The following is a 16,755-nucleotide window of genomic DNA, read 5'->3' on the forward strand; positions in this document are numbered from 1 at the left end:
GTTGACCTTCTTTGATCAGTAAACATTTCTTTCTTTTTTGTCTTTTTCTTTTTTTAAAATATATTTTTATTAATTTCAGAGAGTAAGGGAGAGGGAGAAAGAGATAGAAACATCAATGATGAGAGAGAATCATTGATTGGCTGCCTCCTGCATGCCCCCCTACTGGGGATCGAGCCCGCAACCCAGGCATGTGCCCTTGACCAGAATTGAAGCTGGGAGCTTTCAGTACACAGGCCAATTATCTATCAACTGAGCCAAACTGGCTAGGGCAGCAAACATTTCTTTACTTCAAACTCTGCTGTTTTGAGTTTGGCCTTTTGAAGCATCATGCACACAGACTTTGGTCTGGTAACACTATATATTTTTTAAAATTACTAATAAAGTATAGTTTGCTACTATGTTTTTTCCTATACATACCTATACTACAGTTTAATTTTTAAATTAGGCACAGTAAGAGATTAACAAAATAATAATGAAGTAGAAACAATTATAACAATATACTGTAATAAAAGTTATGTGAATGACGTTGAGGCCATCATTAAATAAAATACGGGTTGCTTGAACGCAAGCACTGCAGTACCACCACAGTTGAACTGATCGATCTAATCCAGCGGTTCTCAACCTTGGCTGCACATTCGAATCACCTGGGAATCTTTTTAAAATCCTCATTCCGGCCGAAACCGGTTTGGCTCAGTGGATAGAGCGTCGGCCTGCGGACTGAAAGGTCCCAGGTTCGATTCCGGTCAAGGGCATGTACCTGGGTTGCGGGCACATCCCCAGTAGGAGTGTGCAGGAGGCAGCCGATTGATGTTTCTCTCTCATCGATGTTTCTAACTCTCTATCTCTCTCCCTTCCTCTCTGTAAAAAATCAATAAAATATATTTAAAAAATAAATAAATAAAAATAAAATCCTCATTCCGGAGGATGAGGCCCAGAAATCAGAATTTTAAAAAAGATTCCCAGGTGATTCGAATGTGCAGCCAAGGTTGAGAACCACTGATCTAATCTGATATCCAAGATAACTATTGAGTGACTAATGGGCAGGTAGCGTATACAGTGTGGAGATGCTAGACAAATGGATGGTTCACTTCCTGGGTGGGATGAAGCCAGAGGTGGGAGGTATCATTCTGCTACTCAAAATGGTGCACAAGCCCTAACCAGTTTGGCTCAGTGGATAGAGCGTCAGCCTGAGGACTCAAGGGTCCCAGGTTCGATTCCGGTCAAGGGCATGTACCTTGGTTGCAGGCACATCCCCAGTACGGGGTGTGCAGGAGGCAGCTGATCGATGTTTCTCTCTCATTGATGTTTCTAACTCTCTATCCCTCTCCCTTCCTCTCTATAAAAAATCAATAAAATATATTTTTAAAAAATTAAAAAATGGTGCACAAGCCCTAGCCTATTTGGCTCAGTGGATAGAGTGTTGGCATGTGGACTGAGGGGTCCTGGGATCGATTCAGGTCAAGGGGACATGCCTGTGTTGTGGGCTGGATCCCCAGTGGAGGGGTGGGGGGGGCATGCAGGAGGCAGCCAATCAATGATTCTCTCTCATCATTGATGTTTCTATCTCTCTCTCCCTCTTTCTTCCTCTCTGAAATTAATTTAAAAAAATAATTTTTAAAAAGGTGCACAATTTGAAACTTATGAAATGTTTATTTCTAGAGTTTTCCATTTACTATATTTGGACTACAGTTCACCATAGGTAACTGAAACCACAGAAAACAAAAGTGCCACAGACAAGCAGTTAAGAACAATAAAAACATATATTATCTTTCACAGTTTCTGTGGGTCAAGAATTTAGGAGAGATTTAGCCAGGTTCAGGCTCAGTCTCTCTTAAGGTTCCAAGCAGATGTTGGACTAAAGAAGACTACAGTCCTCTGAAGGCCTGACTGGGGCTGGAGGATCTGCTTCGAAGACAGCTCACACATGACTGACAAGTTGGTGCTGGTTTTGACGGAGATCTCAGCACCATGGAGTCCTCTCCTTAGGGCTGCTTTAGTGTCTCCATGACAGGGGGGCTCACTTCCTGCAGACGGAACAAGACAGAAGCTCCAATACCTGAAAAACTCAATCATGTATTCGAACAGGTATGTGCACCCCTGTGTTCATTGCAGCATTATTCACAGTGGCTATGACATGGAGACAACCAAGGAGTCCAGAGATAGAGGACTGGATAAAGCAGATGTAGTCCATATACACAGTGGAAAACGACTCAGCTATGAGAAAGCATGAAATAGCGCTATTTGCCACAACATGGATAGCCCTTGAGAACATTATGCTTGTGAAATAAGTCAGCCAGAAAAAGCTAAGAACTATGTGACTTCACTCACATGTGGGATATGAAACTGAAACTCGTGAACACAAAAAGCAGTGTGGTGATTGTCAGAGGGAAGGGGGTGGGGGGAGAATAGGGCCCCTAATATAAGGTGACAGGAGATTTGACTTTGGGTGGAGGGCACACGGTGCAGGATACAGATCTTGTTAACATAGAAACCCACACCTGAAACCCATATGTTCATGTTGGCCAAGGTCACTCCAATCAATTTAATAAATAGAAGGGAAAAAAAAAGAATGTATTTAAAACCACTGAACTTAGCATTTTTGGCCTCCTCCCCCTCACTCATCCTTGCTCTCTCCACCCACTAGCTCCTCCCTGCTCCCCTGAAGGTACTCTCCCCTACAACGGTGGTCCCATCTGTTCACATCTCAGAGACCAGGCACCCCCCTGCAGTCTTCCTGTCTTCGCCTTGATTCACAACAGGCACAGTAGGCTGGCTTCTGCGACTCCATTAAAGGGCTCCGGTGAACACATTAAAAGCCTCTCTGTTGCAGGACTTTGCCTCCTCTACCCTCTGAGGCCACCCTCACAACTGACCCCATTGGGCCTTTGAGGTTGCTCCTCCCATTCCCTCTCTGGGTTCCTGCTCTCTGGATGCCCCGTGGAAAACCAGTGTGCCTTTTACTCTGCCCTCAGCCTGCTCTCCTTTTCCCCATACTTGTGTTGGCTTGGTGCCCCTTCTCCAGCCCATAACCTCACCTCTAGCCTGACTCCCCCAGAAAGGCCCTTAGTTGGACATCTGCACACTCCTTACCCTGCCTGGGGCCAAGGTGAGCCTTGTCGTCCCTTAAACCTGCTCTTGCTACAGCCTCTTTGTGACGGGGGTGGTCCTACTGTCTCTCTCCACCTCTTGGGCTCATCCCTCCTCATCCATCACTCCAGTGTACTGAGGAACCTGCCCCCTTTCTAGATCTCCAACCAGCATTACCCTCTGTCCTCACTCCCTGCTCCCCTGAGACGATAGCTTCCCGGCTGCACCCTTGCTGTGCTTCCTCCCACGCTCCAGGCTCTGCAACCCACCGTGGCATCGGCCTGCCCTGGCTGAAGGCTGCTCTCAGGGCCACAGCCACCTCCAGGAGGCAGGGTCTGGTCCTCAAATTTCCTTCAGGACGTAGAAACTCTTGGCAGCCTCCCGACCACTGACTTCCTGGGACCTCACCTCCGTGACCTTACTGACATGGTCCCATCCCTGGAGTGCCTTTCCCGCTCCCCCAAAGTCCTCATCTGTTCCACCGCCCCGGGTGAGGGCGTCACCTTCTCCAGAGAGACTTCATAGGGGCCCCCACTCCCACTGGGAACCTCGGCTCCTGGAGGCTCCTGGAGGCCGACCCTACTCTTCTGGCCTTTGTCCAGGCCCTCAGGCAGTTGTCCAGCCTCGGCCAGGACGGTGCCTCTCTTTCATCTATTGCCTTCCTCTTCTACAGTCCTCCCCACTTTTTTTTCTTTCTTTTTTTTTTTTTAACCACAGCCCATCCGGCAGAGCAGGACACCCTAACCCTATCTATCAGGAGGCTCTGCTGGCTCTAACCTCCGGACACGCCCTTGACGGATGAGCCTGGCAGGACGGGATCCTCCTAGAGTTCAGGCGGGGGGAAAAGGAATGCCAAGAGCCTCCGGGCAGACGGCTGGGACCAAGCTTTTGGCCTGGGAATTGGATTTACCCCAGAACCTCAGTAAACAGGAAAACACCTGTTCACACTGGCGGCCTTGAGCGCCTCCGCTCAACGTCCAGCAGAGGGCAGGCCACTGGCAAGCACAGCTGACTTGAAGGGACTCAGAGGGAGGGAAAAAGGAAGGGAAGTAGAGAATGAATGTGCCAGTGAGAGAGAGAATGAGAGGGAGGAATGAATGAATGAATGAATGAATGAATGAATGAATGAATGAATGAATGAATGAATGGGTGAGTGAGTGAATGCGTGAATGACAGAAGGGAAGGAGGGAGGGAGGGAATGAATAGGGAGGTGATCAATGGGGAAGGAGAGAATGACGGAGGGGGAACGAGGGATGCGTGTGCAGGGGGCGACCTCCGCCTGAAGAAATTCGTCCAGCCCAGCCAGGTGCCTGGGGCTGTGCCAGGCGAGGAGACGCACGGCCAACGGTCACCCTTCTCCTCGGAGCGAAACCGAGCCGCCCTCCCGGCGCCCCTCCCCTCGCCCGGGGCCGCACGGAGGACCCGGCCCCGCGGCCCCCAGCGGACCAGCCCCCTCCCGGCCCCCGGCCTCAGTTCCCCGCCAGCCCCGCGCCTGCGCAGCCCCGACCACGTGACGCCCCCAGGCCCAGCCCCGCCCCGCGCCCGCCCGCGCCCGCCCCCGCCTCCCGCGAGTGCGGCCTCGGCTCCAGGCAGCTCCAGGTGAGCTGCGTGGCGCTGGCCGGGCGGGCCGGGCGGCGGGGAGCGCGGGCGGCAGAGAGGTTGGCTCCGGGCGAGGTCGCGGGGCCCGGGCAAGCAGCCGGGGGGACCCGGCGACGCGGGGGCAGGCGCCGGCGGGAGGCGAGGGTCGGCGGCCTGAGGAGGGCCAGGGGCCTGACGTGGCGGGGGCACGGCGGGCGGGACCCCCGGCTGCGGCCGGGCCGTGAGCGGGCGCTCGCTGCGGCCCGGGGCCACCGCGGGGCAGTAGGGCCCTCGGGCCTCCTGGCCCCCTGCCGCCCGGTTCCCCGCGGCGGGTCCGAGCGCGACCTTCCCGGCAGCGACCCTCGGCGCTGCGCCGGCGGGTCCTGCAACAGGCGGGCGGGTCCGGGCTGGGCTGCCGCCCCGGCTGTGACCTTGGACCCCGGCCTGCGAGCCTCAGTTTCCTCCGCCGCGCGCCAGGGCCGAGGGTCTGGGTCCCGGGGGCTGCAGCCAGGAGAGCCCCCCCCGCCAGCCCGCGCGGCTTCCTGCGAGGAGCCAGGGATCGCGCTGTCAGTGCCCTATCTCCGGTTCTAAAGCTGCGGCCGCCGGTTCTACTTCCAGCCCCGGGCGCGCCGGCCCCGGGGCCCCCTGCGGCTCCGCCCCCAGGCCCCCCAGGCCCCCCTCGCGCCGGGCCTCCGCGGGGCCGTCCGGGGCCGCAGGGGTGGCGCGCCACGATGCTCCAGCTCCGCTTCCTGGGAGGCTCGATCCAGGGTGCCGCCGGGTGGGCACCCCTACGGGGCTTCCCCGCCTGGAAATCAGGACCCCCTTCCCCCTCTCCTCCCCCCCCCCCCCCCCCGGGGCTGCCCCTTTCCCTTTGTTGCAGACCTGGCTTCGTGCTGCCAAGGACTGAGGTTCGTTGAGGGGCTCTGCAGAGCAGCAGGTGCCTAATCAGTAGGTGGTTTGAGTTGAAAATTCATCAAAAGCGCTCTGACGCTTGTCATGCACGAGTTCGTGAAACTTTGTTGCCTGCCCTTGGGTTTGCACCTACTTGGGACATAAAGCTTCCTGTTCTCTCCTGCAGCTCCGAGCAGCACGGAGTGGAGGGGCCTTGCTCGCGATGAATGTTATGGCAACCGAGGCACTTCATCTAGGGAAGGGCTTCCTGATAGCCTAACCCCTGTACAATGAGCAGGAGAACGGAGGGTGCCACCCCGTGAGCTCCTAAGAACATTATTTCAGAAAAAACAGGCACGGGGAAGGAATCACAAAGGATGTACTGCATTAGACTTTTGTTTTTAGGCTCATTTATTTATTTAGATAGTTTTCCATTGCTTTTTAGAGAGACTGAAGGGGGGGGGGACGTGGATGTGAGAGAGACACATGGATTGGTTGCCTCCCACACAAGCCCCTACTGGGGCGGGGGATCGAACCTGCAACCCAGGTACCTGCTCTTCTTGACCAGGATTTCAGTCTGGACCCCTGGGTGTCTGGGGCGAACTCTAACCGCTGAGCAACACCTGCCAGTTTTAATGATTTTGTCAATTGCCAGAAGTAGTTACACTGTCAGATAGTTTTTCAACTAAGTCAGCAAAGATAAAAAAGAAACACTGTTGTGATCTAGTCAGCGGTTGGAATCAGGTTGTTATGCGTTTGCTGGTGGGAAAATAAATCGGTACAATCTCACTGGAGGGCAATTTGGCAATATCTATTTAAGTGACATACACTAAAATTGAAATGATTCAGTTCTGTAGCTAGGAAATTTTCCTTTGATAACCATGGCATATATATGGCACATCATAATGATTTTCAGTGCAAAATTGTTTGCAATAGCAAATGGAGGAAACCCAGATGTTCGGTAAAGAATGGTTGTCCATACAATGGGCTGTGGGAGGAACATGAAATTATATATAAAACTAGTAAAAAGGGGGGAGGATGTACATTGAGAGATTCTCCTGTGACTCCAAAGGTACCACCTGGAAGGGTGTTGGGGAAATAATTGTACTTTCTTCTGGTTGGGCTATAGGTGGGAAGGAAATGTAGGTTTCAATATAATGTGCCTGTTTGTGCGTTTTGAATATGAATCAAGTGAATGTATTACATATTCAAATAAAAGTTTGAGAATTCAATTATCAAATATTTCACAGTGACAGAAAAAGTACAGAGAATAACATACCACTTCTCCCTATCAGATCCTAATATTTTGTTGTTTTGTGTGTTTTTTTTAAAGAAAAACATTCCCTTTTTTCTTCCTGAAGATAATCATGACTCTGAATTCCCATGTGTTTATATTATTTTATACCATAACACCTGTCTGTAAGAAGTATTGGACAGTATTGTTTTCTCTGTTTTCAAAGTTTTGTAAGGAAAATTATACTACACGTATTCTGCAATGTGCTGTTCTTTTTCTGGGTGGCTTTGAGACTTCTTCACGTTGATTTGCTTGAGTTCTAGTTTGCTCATTGTCTCGGTTGTCTAGTGTTGTGTGGAATTACAGCTGGTGACAGAGTACAGGGAAGGAATGTTTTGAGCCACATCACCGGAGCCCCCGTTGGAGGCAGTATGGAGCCAGCATTTGAGAAGTCAGGTGGCACACTCATGGGGCGTTTTGGGGAGCTTTGGAGGATGTGACAGTTGGTAGGAAACCAGTTGGGATGTTACTGCTGTGGTCTGGTCCGAAGTGGTGGCTGTGGAGGCATAAGGGGGTGGTCATCTGAGATGGTGGAATGGCATTAGTGAGTCTAATATACAGGAAAAGAGACCATTGAGATCATGAGGTTTCTGACATGGAAATGGTGGTTGTATCAGTAACAAAACTAGACCAATTGGGAAGGCTTCTGGCTGGATTAGGAATCTAGTTGGAGGTGTGATTGGGAATGCGGGGGAGGCTCTTGGGAAAGAGGGGTGGGCTTGGCAGTATGTGCTGGCTGAAGGGAAGAAGTCAGAAGAGTATTGTCATAGGGCAGTTTCCAGCCAAGAGAGGTTGGTCAGCATGGGGATATATATGTCTTGGCTCCACATGAGGGTGGGGAAGAAGGAGTGGGTGGGCAGAAGCCTACCAAGGGACCAGCACAGAGGAGAGCATGTTCGATGGGAAGCAAGGGAGGGTACAGAGGAAGCAGGTCCTGGGAGAGGAGGAGGAGGCAGCGGTGCTCCTGAGCCCCAGTAGTAGTCAGAGGCAAGTTTTGTCATAGAATCTGTTTTCCATTTTCTCTTGTAAAGATACAGTAGGGAACTGGAGAAGAAACATTTACAGGAGGGGATCGTGTAGTAGCTAGAGGTGGGGAAGGCAGGTAGATGTTCAAGGCCCTGTGGCAGGTGGCCCCTCTGCGCCGCCAAGTGGCTGGCTGTGCTCTGGAGCAGCAGTCGCCAACCTTTCGGACCTCGCGGACCACCAGTTGGCTCTGGAGAGTGTGAGGCTTGACTACACCGTGTGGGGCAGGACTGGCCGCCCCCTGATCCGGAGCAGCTGGCTGTCCATGGTCACTTCCGGTTGGTTTGGAGTGTGTGGCCAGTGTGTTCGCAGTAGGTTTGTTTTACTGATTAGTTTTTGAGCCTCCTATTCAAACCTTTTCCCCCACTCAAATCAGTTTTTTAAAACATACTGACTCAAGTATTAGAAGATAGCCTTGATTTTATTTATTTATTTATTTATTTTTAAATACATATTTTTATTGATTTCAGAGAGGAAGGGAGAAATGGAAACATCAATGATGAGAGAGAATCATTGATCGGCTGCTTCCTGCACGCCCCCTACGGGGGATCGAGCCCACAACCTGGGCATGTGCCCTTGACTGGAACCGAACCCAGAACCCTTAAGTCCCCAGGCCAACGCTCTATCCACTGAGCCAAAACCAGCTATATTTTTAAATATTTTTATTGATTTCAGTAGAAGGGAGAGGAGAGATATAGAAACATTAGTGATGAGAAAGAATCATTGATAGGCTGCCTTCTGCATGCCCCCTACTGAGGATCAAGCTTGCAACCTGGGCATGTGCCCTGACCAGGAATTGAAGCATGACCTCCTGGTTCATAGGTCTATGCTCAACCAGTGAACCACACCAGCCTGGCGGTAACCTTAAATTTAAAACATGATGCAGATGATCTTGAATCTCCGAATCTCTGTAAAAAAGGCAGTTCCTGGATCACTCAGGCCTGTTTTGTGTCGTGTGTGTGTGTGTGTGTGTGTGTTAATCCTCACCCAAGAGTATTTTTTCCATTGATACTTAGAGAGAGCGGAGGGGAGGGGGAGAGACAGAGAGAGAAACATTGAAGCTAAGACATGAGTGTTTTATATAATCCACCTCCATATAACATCTCAATTAGGTAGATGCTATGGTTATCCCCATTTTCTAGAAGTGCAGATAGGCTTAAAAAGAAGTCACTTATCTGAGGCCACATACTTAGTAAGCAGAATGTGAGAGAGATTGATGTGACAGTAACTACCTTTATGTTCCCAGGATTACTAGAAAAGACAGAGCAGTCAGTCACATTAGCTATTCTTGGCAAAGACCCCACTCATTAAAGGCGATATTAGTCACTTGAATGGTCCTGGGACAAATTTAGAGAGTGCCTCACTAGAGAACCAAGTTCCTGTTGTAATTCTTATGCATTCATTCTTGCGTGGAGAACCCCTGTTTTGTTCTTTCTCAGGGGAGAGAAAGGGCTCTTGAGAACCTGGTCTGTGCTGATGCTTTATGTTCCTCTTTTACTCTTTCCCTTTTTTTAAAAAAAAAAATATTTTTATTGATTTCAGAGAAGAAGGGAGAGAGAGAGATACAAACATCAATGATGAGAATCATTGATCGGCTGCCTCCTGCACACCCCACACAGGGGATAGAGCCTGCAACCCAGGCATGTACCCTGACCGGGAACTGAACCATCAACTCCTAGTTTAGTGATGGTGAACCTATGACATGCGTGTCAGAGGTGACATGTGAACTCATTTTTTTTGGTTGATTTTTCTTTGTTAAATGGCATTTAAATATATAAAATAAATATCAAAAATATAAATCTTAGGGGAGGGTGGGGGTAAGGGGGAAAGATCAACCAAAGGACTTATATGCAAGCATATAGGTCTAACCAATGGACACGGACAACAGGGGGCGGGTGTGTGTGAGGGCATGAGCGGGGGGGGGGGAGGTAGGGGGTAACGTGGGGATAAGGACACATATGTAATATCTTAATCAATAAATATATTTTAAAAATATATAAATCTTTGTTTTACTATGGTTACAAATATCAAAAAATTTCTATATGTGACACGGCACCAGAGTTAAGTTAGGGTTTTTCAAAATGCTGACACGCTGAGCTCAAAAGTTTCGCCATCACTGTCCTAGTTCATAGGTCAACGTTCAACCACTGAGCCACGCCAGCCAGGCTATTTCCCTTTTTTCAGTTGAGGAATCTGAGACTCAGGTTGATGATACGGTGGGTCCAGGGTGGGTGGGAGTTTCATTTCATGTCTCCAGAACCCTTGTCTTACAGTGATACTGAAGGAGACAGAGTGGAATAATGAAGGGACACGGGTTATCAGAAAGAAGTCCTAAGTTTTGCCAAGTGGTGGGAGGGGAGAGGGAATTAGAGTGTTTGAGACAACAGGGAAAGCACAGGTAAGCTGGAGGGAGAAACAGGTGCTGCTGGGAGCAGAGCTGGCCAGTCGTATATGGTGTGGTGTTGCCTCCCTTACTCATTCCCGATCCCCTCTCTCTTGTCAGCTGACGGCCAAGGTGGTAAGGTCTGCTGTGGTGGTCAGAATGGCACAGGAGCAGGAGTTCACCCAGCTGTGCAAGTTGCCCACGCAGCCCTCACACACACACTGTGTCAACAACACCTACCGAAGCGCACAGCATTCCCAGGCCCTGCTCCGGGGGCTACTGGCTCTTCGGGACAGTGGCATCCTCTTCGATGTAGTCCTGGTGGTGGAGGGGAGACACATTGAAGCCCATCGCATCCTGCTGGCTGCATCCTGTGATTACTTCAGGTGAGTTTCATACACCTATTCTCATAAGTAAAATAATAGGTAATCTGGGCTCCACTGGGCAGATGTGTTGGCACTGACATGACTGGGCCTGAGGGGCCAGCCAGAAGCTGGCAGGCACCCTCTTCACCCTTAGCTGCCCTTACTGCTTGTTTGGTGACTTGGTCAACAGCAGGAGAGACAGAAGGGGTCTTAGGGTTTATTTTTCTTTCAGTTGTTCATCTGTCTCTAAGGTATGTTCTCTTTTCTTTTGAAGATGATATGCTTGATAAGTTTGGTTTTACTTGTAATATTACACTTTATAAAATTAATTTTCTTCTCTAAGTATCCTATCTTGGTATAAAACAGATTTTCTTTCTACTTTACTCTGGCTTCCCAACATTTCATTTTGAAAAATTTCCAATCTGTGGGAAAGTTGAAAGAATATTATTATGAACACTTGAATACCAGTTGTTAACATTTTGCCATATTTGCTTTCTCTTTGCATGCACATACACACACTTTTTTTTAAAATATATTTTTATTGATTTTTTACAGAGAGGAAGGGAGAGAGACAGAGAGTCAGAAACATCGATGAGAGAGAAACATCGATCAGCCGCCTCCTGCACATCCCCCACTGGGGATGTGCCCGCAACCCAGGTACATGCCCCCGACCAGAATCGAACCCGGGACCCCTCAGTCCGCAGGCCGACGCTCTATCCACCGAGCCAAACCAGTTTCGGCCACTTTTTAAAAATATATATTTTTATTGATTTCAGAGAGGAAGAGAGAAGGAGAGAGAGATTCAAACATCAATGATGAGAGAGAATCATTGATCGGCTGCCTCCTGAACTCCCCCTACTGGGGATTGAGCCGGCAACCTGGGCGTGTGCCCTTGACCGGAATTGAACCCGGGACACTTCAGTCCATAGGCCGATGCTCTATTCACTGAGCCAAACCGGCTAGGGCCACACACACTTTTTAAAAAGACATTGTGACAGTTTACGTCTTAGTCTTTCAGTGCCACATCTCTTAAACATTTGGTGAGATTACCTTTCTCATTGGTTATAAGGTTTCTCCCTTATAAAATTGATAGCATATGGGCAGTCCTATCAACGTGTAAATATATATAAAGCCTTTGTCCCAACAATTGCTTCTGTAGGAATTAATCCTACAGTCACATGTGCAAAATGTGGGGATAGGGCCTCCATTGGATGAAAAAAATGGGAGATTAGAAGTAAACCAAGTGCACCCCAGCAGGAATGGGTTAAATCAATTATGATAGCCTTATATACCAATAAGAATCCATTTCCAAGGTATATTGACTCAAAACAGTGTAGATATGTGTACTGCCTCTAGTACTAGTGCTGCCCTGGGGAGGGGACCTAATGGCCTGGAGCAAAGGAGAGAGAGGCTGTCACCCTTCTATGTATTTTAAATCTTGTACTATGTATGTGTACTAACCTAGTTGAAAAATTTAAAAAATGTAAAAATAGCTACTCTATCATCTTTATGTTATCATATTTTAGTCCTGACACCTCCCCTGACCACCAGCCCCTTCCCTCTGAATCGACCCTCCACTGGGATGCCTCATGAGCATATCACACTGATGGTGCCACAGTAGGACTCCCACTTCCTTCTCTGACCCTGTTCCTCTCAAGTCCCCATCTGCCCAGCTGGCTGCATCATGACCCCAGTCAAGGGCCTGATTCTTCCTGTGCTCTGCTAGATCCATTCTGTCAGCATGTTCTCTCCAATCCTCTCCAGGGTAGTTTCAACTATAGCTCTCCAGCCATGTGGCCCTTGCCAGGTCTGATGGAACCTTCCCACCTCTCCTCTAGCCCTTCCACTCTGGCCAACAGCACCTGAGCTTGAAGAGTCAGTCAGCTCATGCCATTTTCCTGCATAAAATTCCCTGACAGCATCTCATTATGCTGTGATTTAAATCTAGACTCTACCCTGCCCTGGGGGTAGCAGGACCTGGCCCGTGTCTTACCTCCAGCTCACTTCCTCTTTGCCCTGGCTGCCTGTGTGCCAAGCTTGTCCTTGCCCTGTACCCCGGTTGGGGAGGTGCTGCCTCGTCTCATTTCAGTTCCTCATAGTGGGCCTTTCTTGCCCCCATTGTTCTCCACCTGCTCTACTCTCCCAGTCATGCTCTCCTCTCCCAGTCATGCTCTCCTCAATCATATGTCCTGTTGAGTTCCTTCCCAGCATTCCCACAATCTGAAATACCTTGTTTTTTTGTTATCATTCTTCCTAGCATTACACTTTTTGTATGTAGGAATCTTGCCACAGTACTTAACTATTAGTTCTCTTTTGCTCTGGGAAGGGTACCTGGCATTTAGTAGGTGCTCAGTAAGTATATACTGAATGGGATGACTTCCATTCATTCATTCTTTCATAACATGCTCTGGGCTGCTGCTGTGATTCAGGAAGTATACTTAGTGGATGCAGCAGAAATCAAGCCAGTCATGGTCTCTGCCCCCAGGAGGCTCATGTGTAACTCCCTAGGGCTCATGAAAGGGGACACAGGATAGTTTTTAGGATGGTTGCTCAAACTTGGTCAGGAACTTGTGGATGCCTTTTGTGGGATGACTCAGTGCTCAGATTGAGCCAGTGTTCTGTCGCACAGTGGTGCTGGGTCAGCCCGCTCCTTGGTCCTGCTGCTCATGCTCATGCTGGTGGCCCAATTAGTATAACTCCACTGTCTCGTGTCTTCACTTTGCAGAGGAATGTTTGCTGGGGGATTGAAGGAAATGGAACAGGAAGAGGTCCTAATCCACGGTGTGTCCTACAATGCCATGTGCCAAATCCTGCATTTCATATACACTTCCGAGCTGGAGCTCAGCCTGAGCAATGTCCAGGAGACGCTGGTTGCCGCCTGCCAGCTTCAGGTGAGGCTCACCTCATTGGAGCAAGGCAGACACCCATACATAGGTGTGGTTTCCCTGGCTGCCTGCCAGGCACAGGCATGAGGGTGGGTCAGGCAGGTGAGGACACGAGGCAGTAAGAGAGAGTGGAGTGGGGTGGAAGCCCCGGGTAGTGCTTGGCTTGGCCAGCTCTGGACACTGAAGCAGAGCTGCTCTAAAGGTCGCCAGGTCCAGGTTCCTCCTCTGCACCTGTCCTCTGCTTTTCTGCTGGTTCCTTTACGGCTTCCTGGGTCTCCCTGCCCCTGAAAAGGTCCTGCACGTAAATAAATGGCCGAAGCCGAACCTGTGGCATCCTGTGGATGATGGCATCTGGCTAAGCTGAGCTTCTCCCAGTGTTGCAGCTTAGGCCCTTTCTGCCCATCCTCTCTACTTGGTCTCGTTGAACTCTGACACTGCTTTCCCCTTCGTTATTGAACTTTAAATACTTATTTTCCTACAGAATTAAAAAAAGTCTTCTGAGGCTTTGACAGTCTAATACACATTTTAGAAAACTGCATTGACTCTTGGCGATAATGGTGCATGTACACCGGCTGGGCCTGCACATGCCTTTGCTCTTACGAAGAGCTGTCCATCAGGCAGCCTGATTGGGCTTGAGAGACATCTCTTCCCATATTTCTTGAAAGTGAAGTGAAATGCTACACTAAATTCATTATCCTCAGCTTTTAAAAAATATTTTTTAAATTGATTTCAGAGAGGAAAGGAGAGTTAGAGAAAGATAGAAATGTCAATGATGAGAGAGAGTCAATAATGAGAGAGAATTGTTGATCAGCTGCCTCCTGCACACCCACATTGGGCATGTGCCCTGACCAGGAATCGAACCATGACCTCCTGGTTCATAGGTCGATACTCAACCACTGAACCACACTGACCCACTAATCATCACCTTTTTTCAGGTCAGAGCGTATTTGGGGCAGTCAGAAAAAACTCAACTCATTGGAAAACCAGCCTGCTCAGGGCATCTGGAGGTCCTACCCTGAGCTCCTTGTGCCATTATCCTCAGAGCGGCAGGTGGCAGAAGAATTTCCTCACCTGTTTGTTTGTGTGTTTTTTTTTTTATTTCAGAGAGGAAGGGAGAGGGAGAGAGATAGAAACATCAACGATGAGAGAGAATCATTGATCAGCTGCCTCCTGCGCTCCCCCTCCTGGGGATTGAGCCCAACCCTGGCATGTGCTCTTGACCAGAATCGAACCTGGGACCCTTTAGTCCTCAGGCCATTGCTCTATCCACTGAGCAAAATTAGCTAGGGCTCCCCAGCTTTTTTTATTCAGAGATCTCTTCTGTTCCCACATCCTGGTCATTGTTGCTTTGGGAACTCTCATCCAGTTCTTACAACACCTAAGTCACATATTCAGCTCTCTCCCCAGGGACTCACTGTCAGCATTGTCTCCTCCTCACTGCATACTCCTCTTGCCACGTCCCAGTCTGTGTCCCATGACCATTCTGCCAGAGCCTCCACGGCTCCTTGAGCTCTTCCATCTTCATTCCCTGTGTCCATGTTTGGACAAGTCATCCTTGTAAATATTACCTGTAGCTAGCTATTACCTTCACCTCTCCATTTATACCTTCCAGCTGGTCCCTGCCTTCTCTTTGAATCCCTCATGCAGACCAATACCAAACCATCTTCCAAAATGCCACTTTCCCTCTCCCACCCATCAGCTCAGAGATCTGCCGTTTCCCTAGGTCACTATGACAGAGGTTTGGCCAGTGCTCCTTGATACCTCTGGGCCATTCTGGGGATGGTAAGGGAGAGGGAGCCCCCACTTCATCTTGAGCAGCCCAGCTTTGTTTTGTTTTATTTTTAATGTATTGGGCTTCTATACAATGATGTTTTTTGTTGTTGTCGTTGTTTTTAACTTTTTAAAAATATATTTTTATTGATTTCAGAGAGGAAGGGAGAAGGAGAGAGAGATAGAAACATCAATGGTGAGAAAGAATCATTGATCGGCCACCTGCTGCATGACCCTTACTGGGGACTGAGTCTGCAACCCGGGCATGTGCCCTTGACCGGAATCGAACCCAGGACCCTTCAGTCCACAGGCCAATGCCCTATCTACTAAGCCAAGCTGGCTAGGGTTTAATATATATTTATTGGTTTCAGAGAGGAAGGGAGAGGGGGAGAGAGATAGAAACATCAATGATGAGAGAGAATCATTGATCGGCTGTCTCCTGCATGCCCCCTACTGGGGATTGAGCCCGCAACCCAGGCATGTGCCCTTGACTGGAATTCAACCCAGGACCCTTCAGTCTTCAGGCCGATGCTCTATCCACTGAGCCAAGTCAGGTAGGGCTGTGCAATGATGTTTTTAAAGCAAGTTTTACTTGGCATAACAGTTCCAAGTCCATAGGCCCATCAGATCATGTTTGTTCGTGTAGCCACCAGCTGTTGGTGGCTTGTCCCCACCCCCCACATGCTGTGCCCCGTGTCTGAATTCCAGCAAGACCACCGCCACTGAGTCACCCCTGGCAAATGAGTTTTCTCCTCTGAGCCCCTTGTGGGGCTCCTTCAGGGGGTGGGCCCGAGGTGACTCCTCTGTGAGATTCCATCCGGCAGAGGGCCCACTGCCCTGACAATGAGAAGGCAACACGATCCTCTGTGGGAGGCTTTGGTTCTCCAGGCCCACTGAGGGCAGTTTGCTTTCACTTCTACCCAGGTCCTTGGTGTCCTGCTCATGACAAACCAGAAGTAGCATTTTAGGGAGAAGAAGCAAAGCGGAAGTTCAGGCTAAGAGAGGAACTGTGGTTGAGTAAAGACTTTCATGACCCAACAGAGCACCCCGGGGACATTCCATTTGGGGAAATACGTGCCTGGCACTTTGCAGGTTTTCATTCAGCCCTTTAACATATCACCTGGAAAATAAAAGTAAAACCATTATAAATGTTTAAGCTTCAGATGCCAGCAGAACTGTTCTCTGTGCACTGGTCAATTTGTTAATGATGCTGAAAAAGTGAGGTGATCCTGTTTTTAGAGAAATTCCCAAATCCTATTTTCCTAAAGAATTTAGCAATACCTGGGCAGCTTTTCCTAGAGCCCTTCTCTCTGTCTCCTTTATTCTGTCATGCATTGGTTATCTAATCACCCTTTGGTTAAAGGGTTTGGTGTCCTTTAACCCTGTGGCCCAATTCTCAGCTCCCACCTTAGTGTCATCCTCTCTCTTGCCCTCCTTCCAACCCACTGGGTCTTCTGAACAGTTGGGAAAGGGAAGGTG

At 49.3% G+C, this 16,755-nt stretch overlaps 1 protein-coding gene across 1 annotated transcript in view; it reads left to right on the top strand.

Annotated features, from left to right (window-relative positions):
- Nucleotides 1–4,629: 4,629 nt before the first annotated feature.
- Nucleotides 4,630–16,755, top strand: part of KLHL22 (kelch like family member 22) — a 36,085-nt gene continuing 23,959 nt past the window's right edge. The window contains exons 1-3 of the mRNA XM_059677060.1: nt 4,630–4,686; nt 10,377–10,642; nt 13,347–13,512. Of these exons, the coding sequence (XP_059533043.1) occupies nt 10,416–10,642; nt 13,347–13,512 (393 nt within the window). The 5' untranslated portion in view covers nt 4,630–4,686; nt 10,377–10,415. The remainder of the gene's footprint in view (nt 4,687–10,376; nt 10,643–13,346; nt 13,513–16,755) is intronic.

This window comes from Myotis daubentonii, chromosome 19, assembly GCF_963259705.1.
Source record: "Myotis daubentonii chromosome 19, mMyoDau2.1, whole genome shotgun sequence".
In the NCBI taxonomy this organism is placed as follows: Eukaryota; Metazoa; Chordata; class Mammalia; order Chiroptera; family Vespertilionidae; genus Myotis; species Myotis daubentonii.